Here is a 16,243-nt window from a genome sequence, read left to right as displayed (position 1 = left end):
AACTCTCTGACCAAGAATTCAAAAGAGCAGCTTTAAAGAAATTCACCAATCTCCAAGATATCACAGAAAAGTAATTCAGAAATTTATCAGAGAAATTTAATTTAAAATACTGAATTAGGCCAGTCACAGTGGCTCATGCCTATAATGCCAGCTACTCAGAAGCTGAGGTGGGAGGATTGCTTGAGGCCAGGAGTTCAAGACCAGCCTGGGCAACATAGAGAGACCCCATCTGTAAAAAAAAGAAAGCAGCTGGGCATGGTGGCTCACACCTGTAATCCCAGCACTTTGGGAGGCCAAGGTGGGTGGATCTCCTGAAGTCAGGAGTTCGAGACCTGTCTGGCCAACATGGTGAAACCCCGTCTCTACTAAAAATACAAAAAAAAAAAAAAATTAGGTGGACATGGTGGTGTGCAACTTTAGTCCCAGCTACTTGGGAGGCTGAGGCAGGGGAATTGCTTGAACCTGGGAGGTGGAGGTTGCAGTGAGCCAAGATTGCACCACTGCACTCTAGCCTGGGCAGCAGAGCAAGACTCCATCTCAAAAAAAAAAAAAAAAAGAAATCAAAAAATAAATTAGCTGGATGTGTTGGCACAGGCCTATAGTCCCAGCTACTCAGGAGGCTAAGGCAGAGGATCTCTTGAACTCAGAAGTTTAGGGCTGCAATGAGCTATGATTGCACCACCACTGTACTCCAGCCTGGGTGACAGAACAAGACCTATCTCTAAAAAATGTTTTAAATGAAATAATAGGAAAAAATGAAACAAATGTTGGAACTGAGAAACCCATTTGCTGAACTGAATAATTCATTAGAGATATTCAACAGCAAGATGGATCAAGTAAAGGAAAGAATCAGTAAGCTCAAAAACAGGCTATTTGAAAATATAAAGTCAGAGGATTAAAAAGAGAAAAAAAAGAATGAAATGGAACAAAGATTACTTACAAGGTATATAAAATTACCTCAAAAGACCAAATCTAAAAAGTATTGGTGTTCAAGAGGGAGTTGGGCAAGAGCAAGGGATAGAAATCTTCTTCAAATAAATAATAACACAACAGTTTCCAAAACTTGAAAAGGTGATAAATATCCAGGAAAAGGAAGGTCAGAGAATACAAAACAGACCCAAATAAAACTACCCCAAGGTATATAATAAACTCTCAAAGATCAAGGACAAAGAGCGGATCCCAAAAGCACCAAGAGAAAAGTACCAAGTAGCATACAAAAGAGGTCTAATTCATCTGAAAATAGACTTCACAATGGAAACCATACATGCCAGGGAGAGTAAAATGACATTTTCAAAGTGCTGAAAGAAAAACACCTGTTTCCCAAGAATATTGTATCCAGTAAAGCTATTCTTCCAATACGAAAGAGAGATAGAGTATCTCCCAGATAAAAGCTGCGGGAATTCACCACTACTAGATTACCAGATCTGTCTTATAAGAAAGGCTAAAGAGAGCTCTCCAATCTGGGAAAGAAAAAAAAAACGCTAACATGCAAAAATAAAATACTTGAAGGTATAAAATCCACTGGTAAGATTAAGTGCATGGACACACCCAGAATACTCTATATGGTAATTGTGGTGTGAAACCCACTCATTACTCTAGTATGAAGCCCAAAAGACAAATCTATTGAAAACAAAATAATAGCCACAGCAACCTATTAATAGATAGACAATATAAAAGTATACACATTGAGCTAGCATAAAGTCAAAATGAGGGAGAGATGAAGTTAAAGTGCAGAGGTCTTCTTTCTCTTTTTGGTTGTTGTTTGTATTCTGTTCTTTGTGACCTAAGTTGTCATTTATTTAAAATAATTTGTTATGTCTATAAGATTTTTAGAAGCCTCACAGCAACCACAATGCAAAAATTTATAATAGGATTCATTAAAAATAAAACACAATGAATTAAACATGCTGCCAGAGGAAACAACTTAGCCACAAATGAAGACAATAGAAAGGAAGAAAGAAAGAAAGAAAGAAAGAAAGAAAGAAAGAAAGAAAGAAAGAAAGTTACAAAACAACCAGAAAACAAGCAACAAAATGGCAATAGTAAGTAATTACATATCAAAAAAAACACTGAATGTAAATAGATTCAATTCTCCAATTAAAAGGCATATAGCTGGATGGAGAAAGAAACAAGACTCAACTATATGCTACATAAAAAGAAACCCACTGCACCCATAAAGACACAGTAGAGTAAAAGTGAAGGGATGGGAAAACATATGTCATGCAACTGGAAACCAAAAGAGAGCAGGAATTCTATACTTACATATCAGATTAAATAGAATATGGTCGGGCACGGTGGCTCATGCTGGTAATCCCAACACTTTGGGAGGCAGAAGTGGGTGGATTATCTGAGGTCAGGAGTTCGAGACCAGCCTGGCCAACATGGTGAAACCCCGCCTCTACTAAAAATACCAAAATTAGCTGGGTGTGGTGGCACATGCCTGTAATCCCAGCTACTTGGGAGGCTGAGGCAGAAGAATCGCTTGAGGCCAGGAGACAGAGGTTGCAGTGAGCTAAGATTGTGCCATTGCACTCCAGCCTGGCTGACAGAGCAAGACTCTGTCAAAAAAAAAGAAAAAAGAATACCAATAAAAGACTGTAAAAAGAGACAAAGAAGGTCTCTATAGAAGGATTAAAGGGTCAGTTCAGCAAAAAGATATAACAATTTTACATATCTGTGCACCTCACACCAGAGCTCCCAAGTATACAAAGCAAACATTAATAGATATAAAGAGAGAGATAGACTGCAATATATAACAGTAGGGGACTTCAACTTCCCACTCTCAGTAATGGACAGATTATCTAGACATAAAATCAACAAAGAAACACTGGAGTTAAGTTGATAGCAATAAATGTCTATATTAAAAAGTTTGGAAGGCTTCATATAAACAATCTAATGATACACTTCAAGGAACTCTAAAAATAAAAACAAAAAAAAGCCCAAAATCAGAAGAAAGAAAAAAGTAAAAACATCAGAGCAGAAATAAATGAAATAGAGACTAAAACAAAGATCAATGAAACAAAAAGTTGATTTTTTAAAAGGATAAACAAAATCAATAAATCTTTAGCCAGATGATATGGTGTGGCTGTGTTCCCATCCAAATCTTATCACAAATTGCAATCCTTAGTATTGGAAGAGGGAGCTGGTGAGAGATGATTGGATTATGGGGGTAGATTTCCCCCTGGTTGTTCTCATGATAGTGAATGAGTTCTCACAATATCTTGTTGTTTGAAAGTGTGTACAGCACTTCCTCCTTTGCTCATTTTCCTCTCCTTCTCCACCATGGTAAGACATTCTTGCTTTCCCTTTGCCTTCTGCTGTAATAGTAAGTTCCCTGAGGCCTCCCAGCTACGCTTCCTGTACAGCCTGTGGAATTGTGAGTCAATTATACCTCTTTTCTTCATAAATTACCCAGTCTCAGGTAGTTCTTTATAGCAGTGTAGAAATATACTAATACAGATAATTAGTACCAGAGAAGTGAGGCATTGCTATAAAGATACCTGAAAATGTGGAAATGACTTTGCGACTGGGTAATAGGCAGAGGTTGGAACAGTTTGGAGGATTCAGAAGGAGACAGGAAGATGTGGAAAAGTTTGGAACTTTCTGGAGACTTGTTGAATGATTTTGACCAAAATGCTGATAGTGATATGGACAATGAAATCCAGGCTGAGGTGGTCTCAGATGGAAATGACGAACTTATTGGGAACTGAAGAAAGGTCACTCTTTCTATGCTTTAGCAGAGAAACTGGTGGCACTGTGACCTTGCTCTAGAGATCTGTGAAACTTTGAACTTGAGAGAGATGATTAGGATATCTGGCTGAAGAAATTTCTAAGCAGCAAAGCATTCAAGACATGGTCTGGCTGCTTCTAAAAGCCCATGTTCATTTGCATAAGAAAAGAGAACTTATATTTCACTGGGAAATATAGCATAAACATTTGAAAAATTTGCCACCTGACCATGTGGTAGAAAAGAAAAACCCATTTTCTGGGGAGAAATTCAAGCAGATACCTGCAGAAGTTTGCATAAGTAAAGAGGAGCCAAATGTTAGTAACAAAGACAATGGGGAAAATATCTCTAGGGCATGTCAGAGAGTTCATGGCAGCCCCTACAATCACAGGCCCAGAGGCCTAGGAGGGGAAAATGGTTTTGTGGGCTAGGCCCAGGACCCCACTGCTCTGTTCAGCCTTGGGGCATGGCACCCCTAGCTGTTCCAGCTCCAGCCACAGCTAAAAGAGGCCCAGGTACAGCTAAGTCATTGCTTCAGAGGGTACAAGCCCCAAGACTTGGTGGTTTCCATGTGGAGTTAGGCCTGCACATGTGCAGAAGGCTAGAGTTGAGATTTGGAAGCCTCCACCTAGTTTTCAGAGGATATATGAAAATGCCTTCATGTCCAGGTAGAAGTCTGCTGCAGGGGTGGAGCCCTCATGGAGAACCTCTAATAGGGCAGTGCAGAGGAGAAATGTGGGGCTGAAGCCCTCACACAAAGTCCCCACTGGGGCATTGCCTAGTGGAGCTGTCCTCCAGAAACCAGAATTGTAGAACCATCCTCCTGGAAAAGCTGCAGGCACTCAACAACAGATCATTAAAGCAGCCATAGGGGCTATACCTTGCAGAGCCACAGGGGCAGAGCTATGCAAGGCCTTGCAAGCCCACCCCTTGCATCAGCATGCCCTGGATGTGAGACATGGAATCAAAGGAAATTATTTTGGCGCTTTAAGATTTAATGGCTTCCCTGCTGGGTTTCAGACTTGCATGGGGCCTATAGTCCCTTTGTTTAGGACAATTTCTCCCATTTGGAATGGGAATATTTACCTAATGCCTATCCTCTCATGGTGTCTTGGAAGTAACTGAATTGTTTTAGATTTAAAAGGCTCATAGGCAGAAGGTACTCGTCTTGCTTCAGATGAGACTTTGGACTTGTACTTTTGAATTAAGGCTGGAATGAGTTAAGATTTTGAGGACTGTTGAAATGGCATGGTTTTGTTTTGAGTTGTAAGAAGGACATGAGATTTGGAAGGGGCCAGGGGCGGAATGACATGGCTTGGCTTTGTGTTCCCACCCAACCTCATCTCAAGTTGTGATCCTTAGTGAAGGAGGACAGGCCTGCTGAGAGGTGATTGGATCATGTGTGCAGATTTCCCCTTGCTCTTCTTTTGACAGTGATTGAGTTCTCATGAGATCTGGATGTTTGAAAATGTGTAGCACCTCCTCCCTTGCCTTCTCTCTCTCCTGCTCCACCATGGTAAGATGTGCTTGCTTTCTCTTCACCTTCTGCCACAATTGTAAGTTTCCTGAGGCCTCCCAGCCATGCTTCCTATACATCGTGTGGAACTGTGAGTCAATTACACCTCTTTTCTTCATAAATTACCCAGTCTCAGGCAGTTCTTTACAGTAATGTGAAAACAGATTAATACACCAGACTAAAAAATAAAAAAAGAAGATCCAAAAAAAAAAATCAGAAACAGAAAAAAAGATATAACAACAGAGGCCACAGAAATACAAAGAAGCATTAAAAGTCTCTATATTATTACAAACAACAATATGCCAACAAATTGGAAAAACTAGAAGAAAAGTATAAATTCCAAGGCACGTAAAACCTACCATGACTGAGCAATCAAGAAATAGAAAACCTCAACAAACTTATGATGAGGAATGAAATCAAAGCCATAATAGAGTCTCTCATTAAAGAAAAGCCCAAAACCTGATGAATTCACTGATGAATTCTATCAAACATCCAAATAACGAAACCAATTCTACTGAAAGACTTCAAAACAATTAAAGATCAGGGGCTATTTTCAAACTCATTCTATAGGGCCAGCCATACTCTGATACCAAAATCAGACAAGGGCATAATAAGAAAAAAAACACTATAGGCCAATATAACTGATGAAGATAGATGCAAAAATCCTCAACAAAATACTAGCAAAACAAATTCAACAACACATTAAAAAGATCATTCACCATGATCAAGTGGGATTCATCCCAGGGATGCAAGAGTAGTTCAACATATGCAAATCAACAAACATGATACATCACATAAACAGAACCAAGAACAAAAACCATATGATAATTTCAATAGATGCATAAAAGCATTCAGTAAAATTCAACACCTTTTTATGATTTAAAAAAAAACCCTCAACAAACTAGGTATAGAAGGAACATACCTCAAAATCATAAAGGCTATATATGACACACCACAACTAAAATCATATCGAATAGCAAAAAACTGAAAGCCTTTCCTCTAAGATCTGAAATAAGACAAGGATGCCCACTTTCACTACTTTTATTCAACATCATAGTGGAAGTTCTGGACAGAGAAGTTAGGCAAGAGAAATAAATAAAGACATCCAAATTGGAAAGGAGGTAGTCAAATTAGCCTTTTTCACAGAAGACATGATTTTATACTTAAAAAACCTAGAGACCCTAGCAAAAAACTATTAGAATTCATAAGCAAATTCAGTAAAGTTGCATGATAAAAAATCAAAGTACAAAAACCAGTAGCATTTCCATATGCCAACAGCAAACAACCTGAAAAAGAAAGCAATAAAGAAATTCCATTTATAATAGCTACAAAAAATATAAAATACCTAGAAATCAATTTAACAAAAGATGTAAAAGATATATATGGAAAACTATAAAACTCCACTGAAAGAAACTGAAGAGGACACAATAAATAGAAAGCTATTCCTTGTTCATGGACTAGAAGAATAAATATTGTTAAAATGCCAATACTACCCAAAGCAAACTTACAAATTCAATGCAATTATTATCAAAATATCAATGACATTATTCACAGAAATAGAAAAAAATTATAAAATGTATATGGAACCATAAAAGATCCTGAGTAACCAAAGCAATCCTGAGCAAAAAGATGAAAGCCAGAGGCATCAAACTACATGACTTCAAAATATACTGCAAACGTATAGTATAACCTAATCAGCATGGTACTGGCATGAAAACAGACACATAGACCAATGGAACAGAAGAGCCCAGATAAAAACCTACACATGTATAGCAACCTTATCTTCAACAAAGATGCCAAGAACATATAATGAGGAAAGGATAGTCTTTACAATAAATGGTGCTGGAGAATCTGTAAAACTGGATATACACAAAGAACAAAACCAAGCCACTGTCTCTCACCATACAAAAAAATAAGGTCAGAGTGGATTTAAAACTTAATTCTAAGACTTAAAACTATGAAACTACTAGAAGAAGACATTGAGGAACTATTCCAAGACATTGGTCTCAGCAAAGACTTTTTTAGTTAGACATCAAAAGTACAGGCAACCAAAGCAAAAATAGACAAATGGGATTACATCAAGCCAAAAAGCTTCTGCACAGCAAAGGAAACAGTCAACAAAATGAAAAGACAACCCAAAGAATGGAGAAAATAATTGCAAACTATTCTTTTCACAATGGATTAATAACCAGAATATATAAACAGCTCAAACAACCTAATAGCAAATAAATAGTTAAAAATGGGAAAAAGATCTGAATAGACATTTCTCAAAATAACCAACAGATACATAAGAAAATGTTCAGCATTATTTATCCTCAGAAAAATGCAAATCAAAATCACAATGTGATATCATCTCATCACAGTTAAAATGGCTTTTATCTGAAAAACGGAATAATGAATGCTGACAAGAAAGTCAAGAAAGGGGAACCCTCATACACTGTAAATTAGTACAGCTGCTATGGAAAACTCTATCAAGATTCCTCAAAAAACTAAAGACAGACTACCATATGATGCAGCAATTCCACTACTAGATATATAATCCAAAAGAAAAAAAGTCAATATATCGAAGAGATAGCTGCATTCCCATGTTTATTGCAGCACTGTTTACAATAACCAAAGTAAAGCAATCAACCTTAGTGCACATCAGTGGACAACGGATAAAGAAAATGTGATTTAAATCCACAATGAAATATTATTCAGCTATAGAAAATAATGAAATTGTGTCATTTACAGCAACATGTATTGAATTAGAGGCCATTATATTAAGTGAAATAAGCCAAGCACAGAAAGAAAAATATCCAATGTTCTCACCCATATGTAGCAGCTTACAAAAGAGGATCTTATGAAAGTAGAGAGTAGATTGGTGATTACTAGAGACCGGAAATGGTAGTGGACAGGGGATATGGATAGAGGTTGATTAATGAGTACATATCTATAGCTTTACAGAAGAAATAAGATCTAGTGTTTGATAGATCAGTAGGGTGACTATAGTTTACAATAATCTATTGTATGTTTCAAAGTAGCTAGAAGAGAATAGTTTGAATGTTTCTAGAATAAAGAAAAAACAAATATTTAAGGTCGTGCATATCCCAATTACACTGATTTGATCCTTACAAATTATATAAATGTATTATCACATGCACCCTGAAAATATGTACATCTATTATGCAGCAATAAAAATGTATAAATTTTTTTAAAAGGAAAAAGAGTCAGAACCTCAAATAATTATGTTCTCCTTTAGGCTGCTATCCTATACTTGAGATTTCAGTTATGAGTTGGAAAAATACTGCACGTGAGCACAAAAAACCTACACTTCTTCAGTATCCCTGAAGTCACTTATTTATTAAAGTTTTAAATAAGGAAGTGATGGAAACATGTAGTTACAAATGTACAAGTATTTCAATACACTGATTTGGCTATCAGACTATCAAAAACAACCCAATCAAGTGCTTTTCCTACTTTCAGAGCTCTACCCAAATACTACTGCAAACTAGAAGGAAGAATATTTCATCTCAACCGCAGAAATGTCCAAAGATTGAGGAATACTGAAAGAAACTCTAGAACACTTGAAGCCCAACACTTGAACCCAAAGATAAAGCTGAACAGATTCATGAATCCACAGAATCATTTGTAGATTTTGGTGTGCATGGTCTGTTAAAGTAGTGGGTCTATAGCTTTCAGCAGTTTGTCAAAAGCTATTGGAACCACCAAAATAAGATGACCATATATTACTGCTGAGAAATCAGACACTATAAGGCAGATACAAAGGGAAATGTATAAAAAGGATATTCAGTGAACATTCCAAAACTCAATCTAGAAGGTGATCAAAAGTGCATTAAAACTACCTAAACATTAACAAGGCCTGAAGTTTACCTTCAGAATTTTATAATGACTCAGACTTTTTCTCCCAAGATGGTTAATTTTTGATGTTGTTCAAAGCTTCAGAAACCCTCAGATTGAGAAACCCAGAGCCTGAAGACCCAGATTCGCCCAACTCTGTTATTAATTTTTCATTTGACATTAAACAAATTATTTCAGTTCCCTGGACCTCCGTCTCCTTGTCTGTCAACAGGAATTTATGAGTTTCATTTTAGTTACAATTCTTTGGAGGAAATGAATCAATTAAAAACTTCTGACATCACTATGTACAACTTATGCATAGCTACAAATTTTTCAAGCATATGAGGTTGTGTTAATCATATATTCTCATCTTAGTTAATAATTAAGAGACTCCCTGGGAAATCTTTCATAAATTTCAAGTCTCTCAAGAATAGAAAGTAACCTGTGGGATAAGAAGAACTTCTATACTTACATAATAAAAGCCTGAAATATGGCTAAACATTTCTGTTCAAAAAAACTTTAAGCCATACCATTGTGTAGTATTCCTCAAAATAATTAATAATAATGTGTGGAGAGTTGTCTAGAATAGAATGACACCCAGGTAAGTGGTAAAATACAGAAGTATGTTATGTGAAGTCTTAGTCTACAGACCCAATAAGAATTCCAATACTTAACATGAACACACACCCACACACACATTTATTCATCCTGAAATAAGACTAGATTCAAAGAAGTTTTTACTATGCAGCTGTATAAAAAATATATTATCACTTTTTGCTTAGAGTAAAATAATATAAAAATTAGTTTTTAAAAAAGATACCTGGGATCAAAAACTTTCCACTCTGATGAAGCATAGTCACATTATGACCATGCTCTTGAAGAATCTGAGACACCCGGTCCAACAGTAGGTAATGGCTTCCACCTAGAAACAATGCACAATGTCTTTTTGTAAAGATGAAAATAGAGTTTCTGATGACAATATGGGAGTAGGCAGGAGGGAATGGAAATTCAGCAGAAAAAGTATAGGGAAGAGGAAAGGTGAACAGTGAGCAGATGGAGATAAGCGCTTCCTGTTCCTCAACCTCACTTTGGGTAATGCCCAGTACATGCATCCAAAGCCTTCCTGTCCTATGTTCGGGACCTGTGGCAATCCTCCATCAAAGATTTCCGCTTGTGGCTCAAAGACTCCATGTCAGTGTAATGAGCTTCTCTGTGATTACGCCTGTAAAAGTTGCTCATCTTAAGGTACGTGCTGCATGTTACTTGGGGCCTTAGAGAGACATTGTCTCCAAAATATAACTGCAATAATAGAAAATACAGCACAGTAGTGTGTACATTAGTATGAAGAGTTCCTAATGGGCAATCAGTCAGAGCTATCTTTCATCCTATTCTGGAAAAGTATGCTACTGTAGGAGACAGAAATATAGAAGTTACAAGGTGAGTCTAAGAAACTGCCATTGGACAGAAGCTACTACTTAGAGCCCAAATCTTTGTGATTAAAATGTATTTGGCAGGAAATTACTCAATTTGGGCCAATGTACAACTTATAATTAAGATATTTGAGGACAACTGTGGAGCCCTTGGGGTGGGCCTATAGATCCTGGTTGCACCAGAAACTAAAGAATCACTGATTCTAGGAAAATCCTACCATGCTAAGGAAAGAGAAGCTTGGTTCTCAAAAGAGGTAAAAGTTTTATCACGTTAATATCTTCTCTTAGTGCATGTTCCAACACAGACCCTTCACTGGAAGCTAAGGTTCTCAGCAGCAGAAAAAGAAAGATCAGAAGAGAAATTAATGGAAAAATGCCAAGAGTTTGAGGATGGAGGTGGAAGGGGAGTAGAGAAATAGTGCGCAGCTCTCTGAATGACTCAGTCTACTTATACCCAGACTTGAATAGTCTAAAGCAACAAAGGATGTATAAAGTACAAATCTGCAACGGTCTTGCTCACATTTTAATCCATGTAAGAACAGGGACTCAGGAAGAAGGGGTCCTCACAGAAACAGCCATTCATAGTGGGTCTTAAGGAGTCAAATGGCTTTCTGGGGCAAAGACCAGGATTCCAGCGTCTGGATTCAGAAACGACACCAGCTCCCTCTTGAAGTCTGAGGAAGGAGGGCTGTGTACTTTCAAGAAGTTAAGAAGCTCTGTTGCTTCACTGCTACTAACACTCAGTAGCAGTGAGTAGGGGAAAAGGCTTCAAATGAACTAACACAGTTTCTTAGTGATTTGAGGCGGGCGGATCACGAGGTCAGGAGATCGAGACCATCCTGGCTAACACGGTTAAACCCGGTCTCTACTAAAAGAATACAAAAGAATTAGCTGGGCGTGGTGGCGGGCGCCTGTAGTCCCAGCCCAGCTACTCGGGAGGCTGAGGCAGGAGAATGGAGTGAACCCGGGAGGCGGAGCTTGCAGTGAGTTGAGATGGCGCCACTGCACTTCAGCCTGGGCGACAGAGCAAGACTCCGTCTCAAAAAAAAAGAAAGAAAGAAAGAAAATCCTTAGTGAAAACGGCTTCAGAGCGGAAGTTGTGGTGAGCGTGGTCTTGGGGTAAGAAACCCTAAACAATTCTTCATGGGACATTAAGGAGGCCACATGTGTTCTTAAGAAAGGCATCTCACTTCCCTGTCCCTCAGTTGCCCTCTCAGAAAATCAAAATGGGCACTAAATTAGATGATCCGTGGTTCCTTCCAGCTCTACGAGCCCTGATTCTCCGTGATCTAAAAGGAATCCATTAGCGCCCACTACGGATTAAAATAAAGTCTTGGGGAAGATCGATCCTGGGATCGAGCTCATATATAATTTTCTTTCATCTTCTACTTCCTTTGAAATAAAAATAAAATAAAACTGAGGCCCAAAATGCAGAATTAACAGTCTCATGAATCCCTCAAAAACGGTCAGCGGCACAGGTAAAAGGAAGGAGGCTCCAAAAGATCCGAATGACCTGGGTTCTCTCCTCAGCCTTGGGCAGTTCTCCAGGTTTCCCCTGGAGAAAAACACTCCGCTGGCATTGCAGCCGTGAAATACCTGCCTGCGCCACCCTGGCTCCAGATGCAGCTTCACAACATTTGCTGTGCTGCCCTCAGGAGTGCCTTTCCCTGGTCTCCAAGAGGCTGGAAACGGTCACCACCGTTTCTACTGGAAGCTACTGTGCACCTCCCGGCCCCATGGAGCTTAGGGTGAGCCTCTGAAAGTCCCACTGCGCTCTGGAGAAGGCAGCCCAGGAACTCAAACTCTGGTCCTGGTCTCAAATTTCTGGCCCCAGTCCTGCGGGATGGGGAGCGCGTCCTGAACAAGAAGAGAGAGGAAAGGAGAGTCTCTTTTCTCAAAAACTATCTTCCTCACCTCAGCAATAGAGGCCCCTCTCTGCCCCATGGCTAGATGTGCTTCTCCCTCCTCCAGCCAGGTCCGCAAGCCCAGCCTGGAAAATCGCCTGGATAACTCTGTTCAATCGCCGTTCGCTGGAGCCCTGGCAGTGCGGGGATCCGGGACGCGCCTGTCTGGGAATTCTCCGGCCAAGCACTCACCCAGTGTAGATATTGTCAGGATTTTGGCAGCCTCTGAGAGCAGGACCCCAGAAAGAAGGAAGGCCACTAGAAGCAGCACCCGCTGCCCAGCCATGCTCACTTCCACAGAAGCGGCGGATCTCAGCCTAGGCTGCGCGCCCTGCGCCGGGCTAAGAGACTCTGTGCGCCTCAGTACTCCAAAGGCACTGGCTGTGGGCCTAGGAAGAGGTAGGAGACGGATCCTGCCAATTCTCTTGCCCTTCTGTTCGTTCTCTTTCCCGCTGCCCCTCCTCCCTGGGTGCATGCTTCATGGGATAATCTGCCCTCACCCTATCAAACTACCTGAAGTCAGTAGGAGGGGGTTGGTAACCTGATCTGTAACCTTTCTCTGCCTGAGTAATCACAGCTGTCCTATCTGGAAAATCCTTACTAAGAGCCAGGAATGACAGGGGCCTCAGTAAATCACGTTAATGAAGGCTCCATCCCCAAGGAAACCACCTGTCTTTCGTGGAGCTGTCTGAACTTATGTTACTCTGCTTCCCTTCCAGCTGCCTCTATTACCTCATAGTGCCATCTCCATGCCCCCATTCTCCCCAGAAACCTGCTGAAAATCTCTAGCTGGTGTCCCAAGCTCAAGATGTCTCTGAGAGGCAATCCCTAAGGGAAACTGATCTACCCTCTCTGAGGGCCTCTTTAGAAGATAACATTCATGAAGAGGAGCTAGTAGTGTTCTAATTCTGGAAGTCACTCCGGGTCTGTACCTGGAGACTGAAATTCAAACACAGAGACTATGATTCTGAATGTGTATCATAAAATAGAACTAGAGATATTTTGATAATCTCCCCAAAGCACAAACTGAGAATAGCTTGTAATTCTGCCCCCTTGACGGGTCAACCCTGCGAAAGACAGGGATCACTACACCAGATATGGTCACCTTTGTATTCTCTATCCTCAAACCAAGACTTTAGGAAAGGCTTTCAGTGCAATTCTAGACAGACAGAGAAATCCTTCAATGGATTATATCTACCGGCTGTAATAGGCCCTTGAATTCTGCTTGTACTATTCTTGCCTTCAGTCTACAGGTATTACATTTTTAATCTGAATTTAAAGCATTACATTTTATTTAAAGCATTACATTTGTGCATCCTTCACCTAGACATGTCCATTGTGGAGAGGGAGGAAATGAGAAAGAGAGAGAGCCAGACAGACAGATGCACAAACATACACACACATACACTCACACACACACACTGGGTTGGGGGAGCGAAAGGGAGAAGGAGAAAGAGAAGTGTGGAGGGGGGAAGGTTTACCAGGCTTCACAAGACTCCAGTCCATCTAGTCTTATACCTTTTATAATGCATTAGCAAAATAAAGGACTTGCTATCAAGCTCCAAGCTCTTCATTTATTCAACAATTATTCTGACAGCTAATTATTACACCAGATATGTTTGCTGGACAGACAGAGGCTAAACACAGTAAGAAATGAAATACATAATATATTCATGGGAAATGCTGCCAAGAGAAAACAAACAAGGAAAGAGATATGAAAGGTCAGGTATTAGAAGTGTTAGCATATTAAATAGTATGATTTAAACCAATTCTAAAAAATTATAGGAGTATGAGAGAAAAATGAGCACAATACTTGATGATATTAAGTAGTTACTGTTGGTTTGGAGAATTTTATGTTATTATGAAAGGAAATTAAATTTGGGGACACAAAACTCATTTGACCAAAGGGAAAAGTCAAGCTTGGAACTGGGTCACACAAACCTGTGTCTCCCTTTTGGTTCCTAAATAAGATGGCTACAAGATGGAAAGCTACACACCTCCCCCATATGTTGCCCACAAGGAAATTCCTAGTGAGCTCTTAAAATTTCACTATGGCAATGCAAATTGACAGCTTATTTTTACAGGTGCAGTCACCCCCAGCCCACCAGACACAAATGCATATCTGCCCAATTTTGTCTATGTTATCTTATGTAAAAATGCAGATTCCCTGCATTTTTTTCTCTGCTCCATTTGTTTTATATCATCTTATATAAAAAATGCAAGTTGGCCAGGTGCGGTGGCTCACGCCTATAATCCCAGCACTTTTGCAGGCCAAGGCGGATAGATCACAAGGTCAGGAGATTAAGACCATCCTGGCCACGATGGTGAAATCCCGTCTCTCCTAAAAATACAAAAATTAGCTGGGCGTGGTGAAGCGTGCCTGTAATCCCAGCTACTCGAGAGGCTGAGGCAGGAGAATCGCTGGAACCCAGGAGGCGGAGGTTGCAGTGAGCCAAGATCGAGCCACTGCACTCAAGCCTGGTGACAGAGTGAGACTCCGTCTCAAAAAAAAAAAAAAATGCAGATTCACTGAGCCAGACAAAGGCATGAATGACTATTTTTCCCTACCCACCCCTTACATGAAAATTGTGTACTTCTCAATATCCCACCCTCTCCCCTTTAAATTTAGAACCCTCAAAATCATCTTTGGAGAAAGGCATAGACCTATCTCCTGGTGCGCGTCCTTAACTTTGGCAAATAAATCTCCTAAAATGATTGAGGCTTGTCTCATCATTTTTCTCTATTGACATCTAGTAACCATGGAGGGATCCTGAGTGAAAGTGACCCAGCCTGCAGCCTCTCATCTCTCGTGTTTGGTTCCGGCTTGGGCACCTCATAGCCCAAACCAATAGGACAATTTTCTGAAGTCCAGGATCTCTTTCCTCCAGGGATCCCTGATCTTCCAAAGTTTTTCAGGGATCTAGGAGTCTGAGGTTTATATGCTGTTATTAAAAAAACAAACAAACAAACAAAAAGCTCCTTTTTTACGGGAGTTTCCACTTGTTTCCTTCAAGGAGGGTGAGCCTATCTGCTTCTGTATCAGGGATCTTGAGGTCTGAGGTTTATTTGCTGTTTAAAAAAACTCCTTTTTTGTGGGAGTTTCCACTCATTTCCATCAAGGAAGGTGAGCCTGTCTGCTTTTGTATCAGCAGAAAGCAGACTTCAGCTTGGACCTCCATCACTAGGTAAAGAACAGGTTTGGGATTCTGTCTTACAAATTCTTTTAAATGACTAAAATTAGCATCAACAACCAGCTGGTGTTAATTTCCCACTTACACTTAGAGCACTCAGAAATCATATAATTTGTGTCATTATTGTTAGTTTTGCTTAACGGTTTTGTTGTTTGTTTCTAGGTTTGTGTGTGTGTGTGTGTGTGTGTGTGTGTGTGTGTGTGTTTCGGTTCTTTCCCCTATCAGGTTTGACCAACTCCAAACCCTCTAGCTCATGAGGGTGGAATTCTCCACTCTGAAAAACAAATAGGAGCACCTTGCTCCTCTCAGCCTTTTGTGGCATTCTCAGGTGACTGAGAATCACGTGAGGGTGATGGAGAGAAGCACTCCCTAAGATGTTCAGTGCCTCTGAATAGGTTTCCCCCTCAGGAGAACATACTTAGGGTCTAATCTCAGCTGACAGGTTCATATAAGGAGCTGACCCCTCCCACACCTTCAGCCCCTGACACATATGCCAGGTAGCCGCAACATGGGTGGACTGAACCAGTTTAGGTTGTGATGGCCCTGAAAAGCTAGGTCTGCAAGCAGCACATTTGGGGTCCAACACACATCCCAACTTGGTGAAATCCAAAAAGGAACTCTAAATTATGGGGAAT

At 40.0% G+C, this 16,243-nt stretch overlaps 1 protein-coding gene across 1 annotated transcript in view; it reads right to left on the bottom strand.

Annotated features, from left to right (window-relative positions):
- Positions 1-12,852, bottom strand: part of UGT3A1 (UDP glycosyltransferase family 3 member A1) — a 45,593-nt gene extending 32,741 nt beyond the window's left edge. The window contains exons 1-2 of the mRNA XM_003806659.5: positions 12,610-12,852; positions 9,904-10,005 (exon numbers count right to left, since the gene is read on the bottom strand). Of these exons, the coding sequence (XP_003806707.4) occupies positions 9,904-10,005; positions 12,610-12,703 (196 nt within the window). The 5' untranslated portion in view covers positions 12,704-12,852. The remainder of the gene's footprint in view (positions 1-9,903; positions 10,006-12,609) is intronic.
- Positions 12,853-16,243: the final 3,391 nt, after the last annotated feature.

The sequence above is a fragment of the Pan paniscus genome, chromosome 4 (assembly GCF_029289425.2).
Source record: "Pan paniscus chromosome 4, NHGRI_mPanPan1-v2.0_pri, whole genome shotgun sequence".
In the NCBI taxonomy this organism is placed as follows: domain Eukaryota; kingdom Metazoa; phylum Chordata; class Mammalia; order Primates; family Hominidae; genus Pan; species Pan paniscus.
The sequence above is the reverse complement of the archived record's forward strand: the minus strand, read 5'-3'. Positions and strand labels throughout refer to the sequence as shown.